The following is a 20,303-nucleotide window of genomic DNA, read 5'->3' as shown; positions in this document are numbered from 1 at the left end:
CTGCTGTTAATTACTAGTCCATATTCTAATTACTTATCACTTGGTATGGGAAGTAAGCCCAAACAGAGGCTGAGGTAAAGAAGCAGACAATAGCAATGAAGGAGACATTTTCACAAATCATTGATCTAGGGTTTAGAGAACATTTTTAGATGATGGAAAATAGGGTGTGTCAGATCCAAGCTGCAAGAGAGCTAAAAAAAAAAAAGCCAACGCCACAGTATCTAGCTAAAACTAACGATATAGACATTATGACATCATGCAGTGGTTTCTGGACTCCTCATTTTCAAGTGTTAGCTTTTTTGCAGATGACATATTGGCCTTTCCAAACCAGAAATAGCAACATTTGGATAAGCGAGTAGATTAATAAATTATCGGCTAAAGCTAGCATCCACAGTTTGCACATCTGACCATCAGCGCAAATTCACAAATGAGTAAGACACAAGAATTTGACTCACTAAAACTGATGCACGAACCTCTTGGATGGTCTGCACCGCATAGTTGACCAGCTGTTGGTTATGGCTCCCCGTGTTAGCATAGCCGTCAGGTAAAGATAAGCCTGAATGCTTTTTGGGGTATTGGTGATTTTTGGAGCATTTTCTATAAAATTAGCAAGCTCAACTCTTAGGAACGGAAAGTATAGTATTGTAACTTAGCACTTATTAGTGGGAAATTATGTCTGTGTCATACACATATGATGTCTATGAAATCTTTTTCTTACTAGCATTAGCATATATGGTTAGTTCTGGCTGTAAAAGAAAATAAACAAACGAACTAGAAGCAGTTGCCCATAATGTTAACTTGAGGCTTCAAAGTGAGACTTTACAATCTAATCTGACATAACCATGCCTTTGTCCATTTATTATATACAGCCTGTGGGCAGACCACATGGATTTAGCGTTCATTCTTATCTGATTGGTGGAAGGAATTGCACCATTATCAAGGCTCTCTGCAAGTGTTTGATTGGTGAAGGTTTATCTGGCCTCAGATTCAAAGCACAGTTTGCTGTATGGCTTTGCCTGGGCAAATACAGTCAGGAAGGGCTGTGCCCCCCCGTGTTTCAAATTGCAACTTAAACCTGTGACAATATCCCCCGCAAACGGTTGACTTTACCATGAGATTAATATTGCATGTGGGAGATAAAGAGGCGTATTGTGTCAACAAACACCGATATGCTTCTGAACCTTTGATGTCTGCAACAAAGGTGAGATTAAAGCACGCATGACAAGAGTAAAGGGACTCATTATCTCCATTTATGATTAAACAATTTAGCTTATCAGAGACACATAAAAATACATAAATACTGACAAAGTAGTCAGGGATAATGCATCCTGACAAGAAGATTGAAGATAATGGCAGGATCCGTTCCAGCTAAATTATAGATATGGAGACAAGCTCAAGCTCATGAGCATAAAAAAATAAAAAATAAAAGCCCCAGCTGTATGGGATAGCGTGTACTGTATATTGCCATTATGAGATGCTCAATAAAGAGGCTTTCAGGTATTGACAGTTGGGTTCTCTCCAAGACAGTCTAAATTATTCATGTTGTGTGTATGTGCAATCAATGGCAGCCGTCTCACAGAGATTCAGTCTTGGAGTGTCTTTTATTGAGTCCTTCAGATGCTTTACTGACTCTTGGTGGCCATCAGATCCTTCCTCTGACATCCTTGACAAAGCCATTGTACACTATGTGAGCTTCTCAGCAATTTCCCTAATCACGCTCCCCGGGGAACCATTACACCAATCCATAGACTATACCTCCCTTTCAGAGTTAAATGTGTTGTACAGATGCGGACATTTCCTCACTGGCGCTGTGTGAAAACTTGTGGTGTATCCTCATTTATTATTTTTTTAATACCTCAACCTGCTCCAGAGAACCCCACTGCTAAGCATCTGAAAAAGACGCACGTCGCACAGCAGGGTAATTCGTACAAATCTCTTTCTACCTTGATGTAGATTTGTAAGCCTAAAATTTTCAAGCATGAAAAAAGAAAGACCTGTTTTGAGGGATTATTGTTCCCTCCTTTCCTCCCTCTTCCCTCCCCTGTAAACCTCCTCAAAGGACATCTGTCCATCTCCGTGTAGACCAAAGGGGCTGATTAATGACCTGGCTAACCCAGCACTCAATGCTGTACCCACCACACCAATCTAATTACCCAGCGGAGAGCGCACAGACTCCAGCATCTCGCCCTCCTCCTTTCCATGTATCAGAATGAGGCAGTATTAAAATGGATGACAAATCTGGATTATGTTCGGCAAAGAAGAGGCAAAGCAGAGCAAAAGAAAATGCCCAGGAATCAAAGGCCGGGTTGTCATGAATAATAAAACTGTCTGCCTCAAACTGCAGTCAGGGGATAATAATGAAATAAATAATGAATTGATTACTATGCATCTGACTGCGCACTGAGATGATTTGTACGTGCTGCGAGGGGGGACTGAGCTTGTTGCAACACCACGGACAGGCTTAATGAAAGAGGAATGAAGAATTCTAGTCTTTTAATACCACTTGTGATAATTGGACTTCTGCTCGGAGCGCTCGGCACAAGTACATCCTCGGAAAAAAAACCAAAACATAAATTACGTGGCAAGCGCAGACTTGGCTCTTTCACAGAGTCTGAAATTAGACAAGTCTCATTCTGTGTTTTCATCTGATTAGTATTGGGAAATCAGCATGCTCATTAGACCACATCCCTCCTTTTAAAAATGCAGATTTTACTGCCAAATCAAATCCTCAATATGATCAATACTAAAACGGGGGGAGGCTGGAGTGGCAAGAAATCATTGTGATAACTCACAACATGACATGGAGGAGAACCAGAGCGGCGCAGCCTTCAAGTCTAAGCTGTTACACTTATCGGGCTGTGAACAATGGACTTTCCTTTTAGAAAGACAAATGCTGTAATGCAACAGACCATCCAACCGCTGGAGGAAGTGGTAAAGGAGCCCGTGCCTTGTTCCACTCTGACACATGCTGAGTTCCTCTGCAGGACAATATGGACCCTGCCAGACAGTCCCACTCATCCACAAACTCAAGTATGAACGCACGGACACACACAAGCATGGGAGAGTGCGCGTAAACCGGCGCACGTACACACACTGATTAAATTAGTCTGAAGGAGCAACAGGGGCCCCCAGGACAATATTTTCATTGCAATAATAAAGGAAAAGCTTGCTTATGGCCCTCCCCAAGCAAATATTTGGCTTTGGGTCAGCTCTATTATTCATCCCCCGAGGAATATGCCGGAGCCAAAGTTTTCAGCAGTGAAGCAAAGACTGTAGAAAAGAGTCGAAAAAGACAAACAGTCTGGGCATTTACGAGGCCTGGAGGCTTTCGGTTAATAAATCAAACAAGCTCCGAATGCATCTAGGTAGTGCCTCAGTGGGTATGTCACTGGAGGGGGGGGGGGGTTGTGCTGTGAGTGGACTTGGAATATGTGACTTATCCCAGTCTAGGGATGGAAAAACTAAATCCTTAATCTTCCCACATAAAGTTCCCTTGGTGGGTGATGATCGTTTTGTGCAGATAAGCTGACAGTCAGAAAAAAATATGACGGAGCCTGTTTGTGTGTTTGAGAGTGTCTGTGTGTGTGAAGCCAGGCAGGACGCCTGGAATAAATCCCAGCATCCCCCAGAGGCGGTCTCTGTTATCACGGAGAAGGAAAAGTTATCAGATAGGACAAGAAGACAGAGGGAGGGAGAGAGAGATAGGCAGGTAGGTAGACAGTGATAGAGAGAGTGGACTCGCAATTTTTGTAAGGCGTGAACTTAACCACCCCAGAGGTCCATCAGGACAGCTGACATTCATCATCGGAACTGTTGGGTGTTATGGAGAAGCTGCACCTCCAGAGGCCGAAGAACAAACACGGAGCACACCGACTGTGCTCGAGCAGGCAGCGGTCGCGTCAAATACACAACACACCCTCAGACTGTGACGCACTTCCAGAAAGACAGACCACAGACAGCTGGAGAATTGTTCCACGCTGCCTTTTGATTTAACTTCCTGTTAAAAATTTAAATGTTATCCGTGATGTGCTGTTATCTTCCTGTTAGTAGGTTACCTGTATCCACTCTTTGTTGGAATCCTCTGCTGGTGTCCATGCATTTTCATAGTAGTTGAGTCTGGAGCGCTCTGGGGACCAGCTAGGATTGTACTGGGATGAAACCATGATCTGATCTGACGTTATCTCTCCCGATTCCATGCCTAAAGGGTCGCTACAGTCAAAGTCTGCAAAGGGAAAATGTAAACAATGTTTATTTCTGAGTCAAAATGCGACACAGCAATGTCTTTTCAGTGCCCCCCACCCCCGCTACAGAATCAGAGCTTATCTCAAGGGAGGAGGCCACCGCACGACAGCCACTCAGCACTGCCGGCCAGGAAAGAGGAGCACATCAGCAGTGCCTCGGTAAATCCTTCCCGCGTCTCTCCCTCTACTTTTTAATGGAAGCAGGATGGAAGCGTTCCGCATTAAGACGTAAAAATGTCCTCATAAAACATTCAGTGTAGGCTGGTATTACGCGTTAGAGTGACTTTCCCTCCAGTAATTTTTTTTTTCCACTGACTGGATCAGTTTCCCTTCACTTCCCTGTGGGCAGTTTATTTATTTATTTTTTTTAACCTTTCTCCCCATTTTCTCCCTTATTTGGTCTCTTGTGGGAGTTTAGGTGTGTTTAGTGTCTGTATTTGGGGACCATACATCACACTCAGTGGTCAGCCCCATGGGAGGAGGTGCTTCACTTGTTAGTGTTAACTCTGGGCAGCTGATTTGTGGTATCCGGGGCTCCGTAAACGAAAAGACTCCGCTGGGTCAGATTGGGGTCAGCCCCTCTAACCTCAGTTGGCTGGACATACTGACCCTGCTGTAGAGCGATGAAGAAAATGACCTTTTGATCCGGGCAGTTTTTCATTAAGTTCACCACAACAACACAGAGGTATGCGAAGGCACACTTACAGCCACTCATGTAAGCAGCTCTTGTTTATTTACTTCCTTTTTTTTTCCCCCAATGGGGAAATTGGTCACAAAGCAAACTGGCAATCCTTCAAGTAGCATGTTAGCATAAATGTAAAAGCTTATGACCAAAGAAATACAGTCATTTGCTTATATGCAGACACACATGCACAGATTCAGAGGGCTCAGGATGGAGAGTAGTGTGGAACTGCTGTGTGGCTGCTGCCTAAAAGCTAACACAGATGGTCTCCCCATCTGCTGGCCTGCTCACACGCCTCAGTCAGTGGGTCAGCGTGCATCCTTGTGCTTTACAGTGTCGACGTGTGGCTGTATACGTATGTGTTCGTGCACAAAGGTATGCCGGAGTCTCCGTGTGAGGCCGAGAAAACTGTCTCGCACCTCCCGCATTCATTGTCGCCTTTCTTTGAGAAGACAGCCCGTTCTTGCCAGACTTTTGTACTCGGACCTACAGACCGCGATCAACGAAAAAACACAAGGAGGTTGTCTGTTCGCTTTCAAAGGTGGTATCTGATCACGTGGATTAGCGACCAAAGCGGGGTTTGATAGCTGAGGAAAATGGCGACAGTTGATAGAGGGGATGAGTGTATGAGAAAGAACAAAAGACAAGGCCTCTTTTCAGCGCCTTATCGCCTCTCATCAGTAGCTTTCAGCTGGAGCGTACCCATCCCCTCGCCACAGAGAAGCGAGAAAATCCACCGTGTATTATGCATAAGGGGATTATGAATGATTCAAGCAGTACAAGCCTGGAAAAGCAAAGACAGGGTCTGGAGATTTTTATTTTCATCTCGGATTTGTTTGAGTTGGTGACGTAAGCCCAAGCAACTGACTTCTAAATGAAGGTGTGCGCTGATCACAGGTCAGATATTTCACTGGGCCTCTTAAGGGCGAATGTGAAAAGCTGCTCCGCGTAATCTGATCTTGGACGCGTGATTAAAATAGCCCGAGTGACTCGGAGTAAACTAAAGAGAAGTGACATAAACAGTCACAGCTCTTCTCGTTGCTGCGAGGTGGCCTTGTTTTCATTTGCAGCATGTGTACAACAGCAAAGTGTGCCTTCCCCTTTGGGTGAGATAAAACGCTCTTTGGAGATGATTAGTAGATTGGCTGGATTTCATCCATCTCTGCTGCTATTCAAAGACCAAATGTGTGGGCGTGGGTATGTGTGTAGGGGGTGGTCTTGCCTCTGGACAGATTTATGACTCCTACCAGGACTTTTCCTCGTTGATGAAATGTTTAGATGGAAAGTTTTGCAAAACGGGGTCAGGGGGTCAGGCGCTGTGACAGGGACACTGAATGTGAAAGCCCCAGGGATGTGTGTAAGTGTGCGTCCAGGGTTGTTACTGGTGAGGAAGCCGTCTTTTGGAGCCCGTCCGGGCTCATGGTGTGTAAATGTAAGCCTTGTAAACCACAGGAGGCAGACTTGTAACCAGTAACACATTCCCCAAATGAAGAGGCAGGAGGTGTTTATTTAATAACTCTTATGAGTTCTGCTTAACAAGTGGGAACTTGTCACAACAGGACCCACTGAAAGTAGCAGACAACATCTGCTTCTTTGTGTAATATTCTCCGGCTGGTTACATTCTTGCCCTCTAATTCTTTTACAGCTAGTAACTTTTAAAGTTTTCTTTCACTAAACAAATTTACATTTCTGCCTCAGTCATCCCACTTGTGCACCAATGTTCTTTGTCTACCTGTGATTCAGCCTCCCTGACATCCCCATCTGTCTGATTTTAAGTGCTTTTTTCTGGGGGGGTTTTGGAGTGTATGCCAGCTCACCCTCTGGAACAGTTCTTTCGATGACGGTGAAGTTGGCAGAGAAGCCTTCCTTTGCAATGGCGCTGTCGGTGTTGATTGTCAGGGCCAGGATGCCTGTGTAAGAGATGATCCTGCCCGGGGTGTTCTGCCCGCAGTACCTTCCGACGTGTGGGCCAACTGGAGAGAGAGAAAGAGGGAATAAGTGCAAACATATAATATGTTCCTCGAGTTAGACTTGGGTGAAGGTCACACATGGCTTTTAACTAGCCCCTCACCCCCACCGTGGAGGTGTGAAACCTGGTGTGTCAATCGACCCAATAAAGAAGAGCGAGAAAAGACTGTTTGTTCGTTTGCCTGCCACAGGGGAAAAAAAAGCAAGCACAACCTGTGGCGTGCGGGAGGGGGGGGGGGGGGTCATGGTCTCTATTTGCTGGCTGTAAATACCACAAACCTCCTGTACCCACAATTGTTTTCTTAGACCTGAGGCAGACACAGCCGCGGCCCAGCGAGGCCAAACAAGTAAAGACTGGAGCAAGACAATGGGGAAGCATTAAAAGTCGGAAAGCAATAAAAGTGGGAGAGCGATGTGTTCGGCCGGGCAGACTGAGCAGAATGGGAAAACAGGATGGATGAAAGGTTGGAGGTGGAGAAATGCAGGGAGAGTGAGAACGATGGGGGTGATGAAGGAGGGAGAGAGAGAGGGTGAGCGCGGGAGCACAATGACCTTGCCCTGCGTCTCTGATGTGTGCTGTGATCCGTGCGCACTGGTGAGTGTGCGTTCCTGTTGGGGGAGCTGGAGCTTATCTGATTAGTAATGCTGTGATCAGCAGCGAGTGACAGTCCTGCCTCCCCGTGGCCTCCTGTCATCCAAAACATGCCACTTCCAGCCCGGCTCCTACATGAAAGGCAAAGGCCAGACTGCTGGGGCTCGGGGGCGGGGGGGCGGGAGCAATGTGACGGCTCAAATTAATCTTCACAGACCAGGTGCCTGGTGAACAAATGTGCGACTCTACTGTATGTTTGCTTTTGAACCTGAGCTGAAAAAACATCTCCTGGATTATCTGCATGAGTCCCCAGCACTATGATATTTTCAAGAACCTTGCTGCCTTTTCTCCAGCCTTTCCCAGGGAAACGGCTCGCTGAGGTTCCACAACACACCTGTTGAGCGAGGTGCACTTTAAGAATAGGGGTAAGGGGCAGCACAGATCCTCCCCCCCCCTGCTGCTTCACGAAGACCTGCGCCTGCCCAAACGTCTCCCACCTCTGCCTCCAGTCTTCCGTGCTAATGCATAATTATCAATCCTGCACGCACCACAGGAACCACCTGGCAGAAGCCGACACGCTGCTTTCCTCCTGTGGCTTATTTTTATACAGGACTGTGGATCACACGCGGCAACACTTGAGTGACATGATGCTACATCAGTTCAAAATGGCGTTTTCCAGTTCCTGCTCTCATCAAAGCTTCCTGTATGCAATGATGAACTGAGACAGATCTGAATCTTAATCATCAAGCAGTGCCGGAAACGTTACTTTTTCTAGACCCCCAGTGTCTTCTGTAAAAATATGTATTAAAAGGTGCTAATAATGTGACATATTCTCAGCTCCCAGAGTCTTTGAGAATCGACTTAATCAACACCAGTCTTGAAAATTAGACATGCGTCACCTCTGGCAGGGAGGAGGGGTTGCACAAATGAGTTGTGGAAATATTTTGTGGAATCAAAGGTCAGCTTGGCAAAAGTTAACATCTACAGACACACGGGCTCAAAGAAAACTGAGCTTTAAGTAAACTTACTTGAAAAGGCGCCGCGATTTGCGCTTCAACCTTATCACCTCCGACGTGAAAGCAGAGAATACTGATGTGCACTGTGCTGAACGCAACAAGATAAAATTCTTTCAATTTTCTGCCACTGATGGCTAAGAGAAGCTTTCATCTTGTCTGCACCCTGTGTTGGAATAGCCAGGAGAAAAACTGAAAACTTCAAGAGGTGATTTTGCTTGCCGAGTTCAAAGCATCATCCCAGAGCAATGGAAGCCTTGCTTTGAACGCTGCTTGCTTGCTCTCGCTCCGTCGCTCACCTGCTGATTTATTTATTTATTTTTTTTGAGATAGATGGATTTTAGAACGCCATTTTATGGGGGAATATTTTGATTGTGTGCCTGGATCCACGTGAACGTTGTGGCCTGTGGTAAACCAAGAGCAGCAGACGTCCCACGGAGTGCTGCTTGACTCTAATAAGCACTTCTGGTGAGAAACACAAAGAATCCTGGAAAGGAAATTCTTTTTGGAGCAATTTCCTGCAAGATCAGACTGTGTTCTCCACATGTCAGCACCCTGAAAAGCATCAACTTAAACATTACAGCCTAGATTGGACATTGAACTCCCAAATGTACAGGCACTAGGCATACGGTCTGTGACTGAAAAAGGAAGTATGGGAGGATTGTGACAGGAAGTGTTCAGCATTTGGCAAAGACAAAGCGTTCTGTTAGACCACTTCCAAGTATGGTTAAGGTAGTTAGCCTTCTTGCCCAAAGAATGTCATCTTATTGTTTAAAGTTGCTCCTTTCCTTTTGGAAAAACAGTGAGCAGCGAAGCTGAAACTTATCACTCCACTCACCCGCATTCTCACGCTCCCACCACAGGTTAACAGGTTTTCTAAATAGTGCGATAACACATATTTTCCCATGTTTGTTATGCTGGTGTTGACACAGCTAACTTCTACACTTGGTTGGACATTAGATCTCTGACTTTCAAATACCAGAGTTTTTTGTAGTTTTAGAAACAACAAAACGACTTAGTAATAACAGAAAAAATGTATAATAACAGAGGAGCTCAAACTGTAGCTTAATTAGTAAGGAGTCATAAAGTGTACATGAGTTCAAAAGTAGCAGCTCCACAGCAGTGTCTACACAGATCAAGCACAGCATTACAAGCACCGACAGGTGAAGTGAATAACAATGATTATCTCTTCATCAATGCACCTGTTAGTGGGGGGGGATACATTAGGGAGCAAGTGGACATTTTGTCCTCACAGTTGATGTGTTAGGAGCAGCAAAAATGGGCAAGGGTGAGTTTGATCAGTTGCGTGTGTGGCGCACAAGGATGCACTATAGAAAGAAGGCAACCCTGCAAAGGCAGTGTGATGCTTGGAGCAATGTTCTGCTGGGAAACCTTGGGTCCTGCCATGCATGTAGACATCACTACCTAAGCATAGAAATGGCACTCCCTCTTTCAGCAGGAGAATACGCTCTGCCTCAAAGCAAAAATGGTTCAGGAATAGTTTGAGGTTCACAGTCAGTTTGAGTTTGTCTGACTTGGCCTCCAAATTCTGCAGATCTCAATCCAATCAAGCATCTGTGGGATCTGCTGGACATAAAAGTCAGATCCAATGAGGCCCCACCTCACAACTTACAGGTCTTAAAGGATCTGTTGCTAACATCTTGGTGCAGATGTCCTGACTGACACCCCCATCACCTCTGTGGACTCATTCCGCTTCCTGGGTACCACCATCACCCAGGACCTGAAGTGGGAGCCCACCATCACCTCCGTCATCAAGAAAGCCCAGCAGAGGATGTACTTCCTGAGGCAGCTGAAGAAATTCAACCTGCCAACACGGACGATGATGCAGTTCTACACTGCAATCATCGAGTCCATCCTCACCTCCTCCATCACCGTGTGGTACGCTGGAGCCACTATCAGGGACAAACAGAGACTGCAGCGTGTTGTGCGCTCTGCTGAGAAGGTGATTGGCTGCAGACTCCCATCTTTGCAGGACCTGTACACCTCCAGGACACTGCGGCGTGCAGCCCGGATCTCAGCTGACCCTTCTCACCCTGGACACAGTCTGTTTGACCTGCTCCCCTCAGGCAGGAGGCTCCGGTCAATTCGCACCAGAACCTCTCGCCATAAGAACAGTTTCTTCCCCTCTGCTGTTGGACACATGAACAATAACCATATGACTGTCCCCGCCACTAACACATGACCCTACGCTGTGTTCACTGTATCATTCCATGTTTGGCACTGATCACCACCTGCACTCATGTATATATCTTTCAACGTAGCACTCTTAATTCTTATTCTCATGTATATATCTCATGTATAGCTCATGCACATATCTTTCCACGTAGCACTTTTAATTCTTATCCCTACTTTTATTTTTTCCATGTCTGTTTAAGTGTTATTTATGACACCATGTTTGCACTGAAGCACCGCAGCAATTTCCTAATGTTGTAAACCTGCTCAACATTTGGCAATAAACCCCTTTCTGATTCTGATTCTGATTCTGATTCAGATACCACAGCACACCTTCAGGGATCTAGTGGAGCCCATGCCTCGATGGGTCAGGGCTGTTTTGGTAACAAAAGGGGGACCAACACAATATTAGGCAGGTGGCCATAATGTTATGCCTGATCTGTGTATATTAAGTGATCTAACGCTGCCCAACAGGTAGCAGTGGTGCCTTAAATTGTTAAATGATGCATTGCTGCAATGCCTCACACTTTCACATTAAATTGCATTCAATTCTCTGTTCTTCCCATTCACTCACCTCCAGGGAACCCATCCCAGATCTCCAGCCGGTCATAGCGGCAGAACACACCAGTAGGGGGTGTTGGGTCGGGCTCCAGCTCAAAGCTCTCGAACTCCAAGATGATTTCCGACATTTTCGGGGCAAAGATCATGAAAGTGCAGTCCAGGTTGTTGGGGTATTTCTCGGGGAACCCAGGTGACTTAATGATGCCGCTGTTGGAGGTGAAGTTCCTGGAGCATTCTGGACCTGCAGGAAGGACGACAGGAAGAAGTGAGATGAGAAGTGAGAAGATGAATGGGGGACAAAGGAAGACATTTGAATGACTATTGCTTAAGTGAGTTGCTTAGGTGTTAAAGTAAGTTTTAGAAGCTCAGCCTTCCAGCTGCCCTACTGAAGGGAGGACAGTTTACGGCCCATAGGTGCAAGACCACCTCAGTAGTTCTTGTTTTCACATCTGGATCTCTACATCTGGATGTTCAAAAGCTCCGAGCGTTTGAGCATCACACTCCATCACTGTCTGTATGTGTGTTAAAACTGGAGGAACATCTGGTCTGAAAGTGTAAACATTAGTGAAAGGCCTCAATCACCAGAATCGGGGGAATGATGAATAAAGAGCTTGATTTGTTCTGATGTTCTCATGTCTGCGAAACATATGAGAGGTGCTCGAGCAAAATTACAGCGTCAGTGATGGAAAGCAAAGTGAACGACTGCGCATTCATCAACACGCACGCACGCACACCTAAACACACAGTTTTACACCAGGAAAAGTCAAAATATTTATGCACAGCTCCCCGGAGAGCTACCTTTCAGCTGATGAGGAGTATTAACGCATTTCCCATGGCAGACACTTCTCACAAGCACAAAATTATGATTTAAGAATGATTGACATGTGATTCAAAAAAAAACAAAAAACTGAGACTACCAGCTGCTTGAAAATGTTTAAATGTATGTGACAGACATTAGGATGCGTTCACTATGCAGACTCAAGCATCAGTCCCAAGTGTTAGAAAGCGCCTGTTTTATACAAACATATACACAGAGATAGGAAATCAGAAAAAAACCCAGAATTACTGTTGTTCGGGGCAATTATTTTGAGCCATTAGTTGTAGAAATGTACCCAGGATAACATCATTTTCATGCCTGTCTGGCAGCTGGCGTGATGGGTGCAGGTGGGGCCAATCGAAACCAAAATTGCAGGGAGTTATCATTAGACAGAGCCACCGTGCCGCAGTCACTGCAGCTTAAATGAATGTGGCAAACTGCTTTTTTTTCCATCGCCACTCAAGCATCTCGCTGGGCCCCTAATTGAAGACCATCAACCCCACTTGAGCCTGTCCACCGGTGCTTTGAGTGAAGGGACGGAGAGCCACGTTGATTTTCTCCCCTCGTCCCAAGCTGAAAGCCACAGCGAGCCGGCGCTTTGACTCCAAAAAGAGTTGACATTTAGTGCGGCGGCTAAAGTGTGGCTTTCGCGAACAGTGGGCGCCATTAATTTCTCAGCTTCCCCCTTCGTATTTACCCCAGGAAAAATTCGGATTGATTTTTGTTCAGGGAGAGTGCTCCCCGGGATGAGAGGGTTGTTGGATGCTGGAGATCTGCACTTTGCCACATTTGATATTAATGTCACGCAGTTCTGGGGGTGGGGGGGGTAAAACTATAGATGCAAGCCAGTTCTTTCTGTGGTGAGTGTTCTAGACAGCTGTAGCATCCAGAGTGCTATTCAGGTCAATGTGTTGAATTTCGTGTGGATATTGGCTCCGAGCTCCACTCTCCATCCATTTCATCAGCTTCTACCGTGACCCTTATCTCAGCTCAGCAGTTGACCAGAACAGATTTAAAGTTTGGAAATGGTTCACGCTGAAAACCTGTCGAAATCCAAGCAGTAGGCTGGCAGTCAAAGAGCACAGTACCACCACAAATTTTTGTTAGTAAAACTACAGCTCTTACAGTATCATTTCTACTGGTTTCTGATTATCTCGGCTAAACACTGGTAGTAACTACCAGTGTTTAGCCGAGATAAGGTCCCCACACCAGACTTCTCTGAGTGCTAAAAGGCATTAACCAGAGATACTGTCCCCAAACTGAACCAACCTCACCGTCGACATTTCTGTTGCTATGTTCTTTCTGAACTGTCATAACTGAGGCGAAAGCAAGGACAAACCTTCTTATACTGTCAGCTTTTTTGTTCCTGGCTGCATGCAACTCCCTCCAAATGAAAAAAGAGGAGCGAGAGAGACAGAGCACTCTGGTTGCTCCCACCGGTGAGATAATCACCCAACAGATCTCTTTTATCTGCCGTCTCCACATGGGAGGGCTTCTGTCCCCAGCTCCTCTCACTACGCCCAGGATGTTTTGTGCTGATGCGAGCGAGAGGCAAACAGAAAAGCAGTCACGCTTTCCTGTCGCATCGCCCCTACATGCGCTGCGTGTGTCTTGACAAGGAGCTTCAGGAGACAAATATATCCAGCTGTCAACCAAAGGCTAACACCCTGCACCTCAGTTACTCCCTGTCTCTCCCTGTGCTGTTTTACTGCTGCAGTTGTGGGTGTCTCTCCTCGTAGATTTCTTAAAAACAGGAAAGGTTAAAAAACAGGTTTGCAAACATGAAAAAGTGTGACTGAGCAAGCACGCGCAAACTGCAGCTTTTAAACTTAAAGCAGAAGGACGGGACAAAGAAAGGAAGAAGCAACCTTGAGCGCACAGCATTTAGTGGCAGCCTCCAACCAGACACTCCACTGTTTACCGCTGGCATTAATGACTTCTGTTAACTCTCATTTATATGGAGTCCTTCTCTGGATGGAGGAGTAAACAGATGTCACTGGCAACTTGCTTCCTGAATGATTTGAATTTGTTTAACAGGGCAAGTTGTAGCTGGCAAAACGATATCTAATGGGGATTTGATTTCAATCTTTGCTAGAGTGAGAGATTCATAATGAATGCTAAATAAATGTGGTCTGGACATTAAGGCAGTGGTGCGCCTTTCAACTCTTAAGTCTCCCCTGATTGCTTGTGCTCTGTGTTGCTCTGAGTGCTGAGAGAAAACCGGAGACTGTGCGTTAATCATTAGAACAACCAGGGAACGGGTGTCAAATGTGACAGCCTCTTGCTATTTTCCTGCTGTCCCCCTCTTTTTCTTTCTGCTCCTTTAACACTTCAAACTTTTTTTTCTTTGCATCTAATCATCACTGCCCCCCACCAACCCACCCAAGTCAGGGTGGGTTGGCTGGAGCCATAGAAGCTGAAGGTGTTGTTCTTAGGCTGTTAAGTAAATCACCACTGTTTGTGTTCTATGTCGCTCTCCGGCTGATTATTATCCCAGTTCTGCCCCCCTGCGCCATTAATGCCCCCCACCGTCTTCACGCCCGCCCCCACCCCTTCCCATTTTGTTCTCATGCCACACTGACAGAAGGGTTAATTGCCGGTGGAGAATTAACTCCTTCCACACTAAATCAAACATTAACCTGGAGCCTGTGGAGTGTCTGTCATTGAAACAGATGGAAGAGGCAGGTTTGCATTTACCCCCACACACTCACACACACACACATCCTGAGGCTCTGCACAACTGACGTGGTATTTAGCATGCGCCTATGACATCACCCTGCCTTCCCCACTTACAGGGATGGATGACACTGCACTGATAGGATGGGGGTGGGCTGGGGACACAGTATCCCTCGGGCTCCCCTGAAAGAAATTTGTTGTCTCGAGTTTCCATGAGGGCCTTGCATGTGTGTGTGTGTGCGTGTGTACAATGACAGTGCGTCTCCAGATGTGACCTCTGCCATCAGGCATCAGGGTGTGTCGTCCACAAAAGCCACCCTCCCATTAGGTCCCACTCAGCACATGCACACACCTTCAAAGTGTTTTCACAGGTGTGTGCTCAGAGTAAAAGCAACCACATCTCCATGACATGATAAACAGGGCCTTTGCATGAGAACATATATATTTTAGTGTGGCATGGTAGGCCTCACTCCAGGCTTAGTCATTCTGCCGAGCAATTAGGATGAGCTGTGTGTGTGTGTGTGCGTGTGTGTGTGTGTGTGTGTGTGTGTGAGTGGGGTGGGGGCTACCAGTGGCACTATCTCTGCCTGCTCTCCCACTTCAATGGGAGCTCGGCCAGCCTTGGAGCAGCTCTAAGCAAACTGAGGAGCTGCTAAAAGAAAACATATGTTGCGCGTGTGCGCACACGCGTACACTTAAAGAGGACGGTTCTTTCAGATGACAGGACAGACACGGATCTTCTTCTTACAAAAGCAGCCGGATTTCATTGGTGGGTAATCCAACATCAAGTCATTTTACACTGAGGGGGGGGATGCATTACTGCTTTTCGCTCTCATTGTTGCTCGATTTTTGCAAGTCGAGGCCATTGTTTTCCCAGCGCATTCTTTTTAATCGACATTTTATTTTTATCTGGGCGTCAAATGCCTCTGTAGAGACGCACAAACACTAGCAGCTTGCTGAACTGCTCCCTTTGGGCCAAACACTCCTCCCTCTCCGACTTATCCCTCTTGTCTATCTCTTTCTTCACCACCATCTAGCTCTTCCCGCCTCTCGCCAGACCTCAGCCAGCAGAGCGAGGCTGCCAATTTGTGGGCTATAAAATAAATAGCCCATGCTAATTAAGATGGTTGGATGGGACTGAGGAGTGGAGAGGGGGTAGAGACTGATGCAGAAGCGGCCATAGAGAGCCTGCAAAACAACCTGTTCTCTACCAATTAGACACTTTGCAGGCATGCCGCTGATGAAAGCCAGGGGTACAGATGCCAGGATTTTTCAAGTGTTTCTGAATTTGTAACTACACAGCTTACAGCTGACGTGAGTGAACCTGCACATATAAACATACTTGTAAAAGTTGGCATATGATCCCAAAGGGGGGCTGTGCATTTGAATATGTTTGCCTTGTGAGCATATTTATCTTGCACACGACCTTTGCTTCTGTTAAACCCAGGATGAAAGGCAGCGGCAGCCCCCAAGGTTGACTTCCAGTGAGCCGGGGCCTATAATCACAGTGATAAACAGCCTGCATTCTTTGCATTTCCCTTCATTGACATGCACGGGCGTGAGTCTCCCATTTCCCCATCCGTTATCGGAGCATCTGTGTATCATCATTAACGTTACATGTGTTAGCCAACACAATGTTTTCCCAACTAATGCCGTGCGTGTTGATAAGCTGCGCTAATCAGCTAGCTTTGTATCTCTCTTTCTGCTCGGTCCTCTCTCTCTCACTCTCTCTCACTCCAACAAACAGAGCTGCTAATTGATCTCAGAGCCCATTCTTGGCAGGAGCCAGCACCACAGTAGTCAAAACACAGAGTGAATTCAAAGCTTAACGATGGTCTGGATCCACTAAGAAAGTGATGGCGCACCCACGGTGCTCTTCTCTGCAGGGGGGGATAGCACTGGGTGAAAAATATTCATATGAAAAAGTTCGACCCTGGCCCCGATTTGCTCTCTGTCCACGCTTAGATCCATGTTTCTTGCTAGATTCCCTGTGAGTGTTCAGCAGTTCTTCCCTATCGCCAAAGGGCCCCTAACACGCCTCATTTATAATCAGTCCTGGCTAATAGATGAGACTGGGAAATACCAAGCTAATCGTGGAAAGAATGTAGCAGATTTAACTAGCCTATCAGGGGGGAATGTGTGTGTGCGTGTGGACCGGTTTGCGTATGTCGAGGTGTGTCGCTTTGATCTCGTAAATGGACCCACACTCCACCAGCTGCCCTACTGTGATGGTGACACACACAAACCCAGACATACAAGCACAAACACACACTCGCTCAGATTAAAAGGAAGGAGGAACCTTGCTGGGCTATTTATCATGTCTCCTGGGGTCACGGGGGGCTGTCCCATAGACTGCTGCTAGGGTTAATTAATAAAAGGAGTCTGTCGCACCTGCCTGGCCACTACTCACTCTCTAGATATGCTGTTCTCCTCTGCCTTCTTCCAGTCTAAACAAAGGAAGGCAGCAACCCAACAGGAAATTCTCTTTCTTGCTATGCTTCGGTCTGATAAGACAGACATCCCCTGATAATATTTTTGATTTAACATACCGGGCTCTCACCTAAAATTACCCAGAGGTCCTATTTTTAAGTATTAAGGGAGGAACATGACTAACTGCATACTACTGTGGTGCTGAAAGCGTTTCCTCAGCTAGAGCCCTGCTAAGTGGATTGAAATTATTTTCTCCACAACTAGCACATCAGAGGTTATAATAGCTGGTTCATACCCTTGCTGTGGATTGCCATCTGACAATAAACCAACACTTGAAACAACATTTGTTAAATCAGCGCTTAGCAAATTATGCCCATGCTTATTGTCTAATAATTCACACCAGATGAAAACTGCTACAATTATGGAACATATGGGACTATGATTCATTGGTTTTGAATGAAGCATATTGCTTGCCATATTGCATTTGCATAATTTGATGCTCTAATGCCTTGACTAAATCACAAACAAACCATGAAATTAGATGGAGGGGCTCTTTCTTGCTTCATTATCAGAATTATTCCTCCAGCTTTTATAGCGTGTTGCACCGCGTTTGATAGATTTGACAAATTAGGGGACTGTGACAGCGTTCCCTCAACTTAAAGCAAGATGTCAACAACTACTTTAAGGTGTCAGCTCAGACATTTTAAATGTAATACCAATGCAAATAAGAACAAAAGAAAGATCATCACAGAGTAAGCTTGCTCGAAAAAGGAGGAAAACACAACTTTGAATTCCGGGCAACTAGGTTTCCAATGGTTTAGCAAACCACAGTGGCTGAAAAGCAAAGCTGATGCAAAAAGTGCTTCAAACTGCAGTTCTAATAATGGCCACTTGAGGTTGTCTTCAAAAAGCGAGCCTCATACATCAGTGATAAAATGTCAAAGGTAAGAGAAGAAATAGGCATGTCAACAGCCAAAAAACATTTTGGATCTCTAATGCAAAGTTCATGATTAACAAGGGTGGACGTTGTTTTTTTTTCTTACCCATCCATTTAAAATGTTTCAGGGCTTAAAGCACTGTATGATTGAGAACATCTGCAGTTCAAGTGACAGGTGTAATAATAATAATAATAATAATGGATTGCATTTTTATATTGTGCTTTTCAAAGCGCTGTACAATTCCACTATTCATTCACTCTCACATTCACACACTGGCGGAGGCAAGCTACAGTTGTAGCCGCAGCTGCCCTGGGGCAGACTGACAGAAGCGAGGCTGCCATCGGCCCCTCTGGCCATCACCAGTAGTCGGTAGGTGAAGTGTCTTGCCCAAGGACACAACGACCGAGACTGTCCGAGTCGGGTCTCGAACCGGCAACCTTCCGGTTACAAGACGAACTGCCAACTCTTTGAGCCACGATCGCTCCGTGTGTTGACCCAGGTGGTTATAACTGCTAGCTGTCTAGTGAGGTATTACCTCAGCTAATTGAAACCACAGAACGAGGCCCCTTGACAGTTTTTGTGCTGTTAATCGTCTTTTGGAGAATTTTGTGCGCAATTATGTGACAAGTGATATTGCTTATGGTTTCATTATTGTACTAACAAATCGTCCAAGAGGAATTTCAGTGAGTTAAATTCCCAGAAAGGTGCTAACTAAGCTAGCTAATATTCGGTAATAATAACTCACTGAAAAATGGCCCCTTCTGGCTCCAAAAAACAAGCAAACAATACAACTGGTGACATCACAGCAGCTCTGTAAATCTTTAATATACAGTCTGTGTTCAAGAAGAGCTACTAAATTTGCTTTGAGGTAAGTTTTGTCAGTTGCATTTCTGTTTGTTACTCTGCAGCATCCCCTTTTCTTTTTGTTAAAAAGAACAAAGGAGAAATGATTTCCTCCATCCTTGAATAAACAGCATGCACAATTTGATATTGCTGATGTAAAATATGCAAGATAGCAATTTTTAAATGTAGAATACAAGATAAGTATATTTTTAACATGAATGTGAAAAATGTTGCTATTGTGCAAAAGATAACTGTCACCTACCTGTCTTAAAGATCTCGTATCGGATAGAGAAGCCTGCTCCGTGGGTCTCGTAGTCAGACACAAATTTGATGAAAAGCTGGTTTCCAGAAGAGACGACTGGAGAAGGGGCAATCTTTCCACAGTACTTCCCCACCAACTGACCGCTCTCATCGGTGCCATCTCGTACCTCCACATAGTCATATCTGAACAGAGAGGACACAAGGGCGGGAGTGTCAGTCCTACAATGTTGTATATGAATCATATTCTTTTTTGAGTCTAGTGTTTAGGTAATAAGGTTGAAAATCTGCATGTGCACACATTCTCAGAGGACCACAGAGCAACACAACATACTGTGCAGGTTATGTAGTGGAAATAACACACTGTGTGCTAATGAGGTCTCAGGTTAAAACTCGGAGAACAGGTGGGCAGAGTTTGCTTTCATTATATCGGTGTTCAATGAGCACACACACAAACGCGTGCACACACTGCAGAGGTTTTTCTGCTCCCAGCAGCACCGGGGTCAGATTTATGTAACTGCTTTAACTGGTGAACTTGAGCTGAACAGTTGTCTATCTGCTGTTTAACCACAGGATAACAGCCACAGTGAGCCTGTTCTATAACAGAATAAAACGGGACTCCAACGTAATTATATTTTGGCCTTTGGCTTAGATTGGTGTATAGAACGAGCAGGTGCTAAAGCTATTAAAACACACACACTCAGAGAGACACACACATCTACACACACTTGAACATCACATTCAAATGGAATTTCAGACCCACGGCTATTGAAGGGAGCAGCCACTTAATTGAGTCAGCGCAGAGTTTAGGAGTCGAAGAGGAAAACAGCTTTGAAATAGGACACACACACACGCACACACACACACACACACACACAGATTCTAGCATGTGAAACTTAAGTTGGTAGAGGAGAAATCAGAGTGCTTGGCAATCGGGGGTGGTCTAACTAGCCCCTGGTTATCTGTGGGTGCGAGTATTTTCAGGCACTTGTTAAAGGTGTACATTAAAAGCATTTGAGTTGCGGTTTTCACTCTAGTGCCTGCATATATGTGTTTGTGTGTGTGTGTGTGTGTGTGTGTGTGTGTGTGTG

The 20,303-nt window shown here is 45.5% G+C and overlaps 1 protein-coding gene across 2 annotated transcripts in view; it reads right to left on the bottom strand.

Annotated features, from left to right (window-relative positions):
• Positions 1-20,303, bottom strand: part of nrp1a (neuropilin 1a) — a 64,052-nt gene that overhangs the window by 23,073 nt on the left and 20,676 nt on the right. For both annotated transcript variants that reach the window (XM_005918440.3, XM_005918441.3), the window contains exons 4-7: positions 19,217-19,398; positions 11,264-11,491; positions 6,741-6,896; positions 4,056-4,222 (exon numbers count right to left, since the gene is read on the bottom strand). In XM_005918440.3, coding sequence (XP_005918502.1) covers positions 4,056-4,222; positions 6,741-6,896; positions 11,264-11,491; positions 19,217-19,398 — 733 coding nt within the window. The remainder of the gene's footprint in view (positions 1-4,055; positions 4,223-6,740; positions 6,897-11,263; positions 11,492-19,216; positions 19,399-20,303) is intronic.

Source organism: Haplochromis burtoni, unplaced genomic scaffold (genome assembly GCF_018398535.1).
Source record: "Haplochromis burtoni strain Fernald_Lab_line unplaced genomic scaffold, NCSU_Asbu1 Contig_30, whole genome shotgun sequence".
In the NCBI taxonomy this organism is placed as follows: domain Eukaryota; kingdom Metazoa; phylum Chordata; class Actinopteri; order Cichliformes; family Cichlidae; genus Haplochromis; species Haplochromis burtoni.
This window is presented reverse-complemented; position numbering and strand designations above follow the sequence as displayed.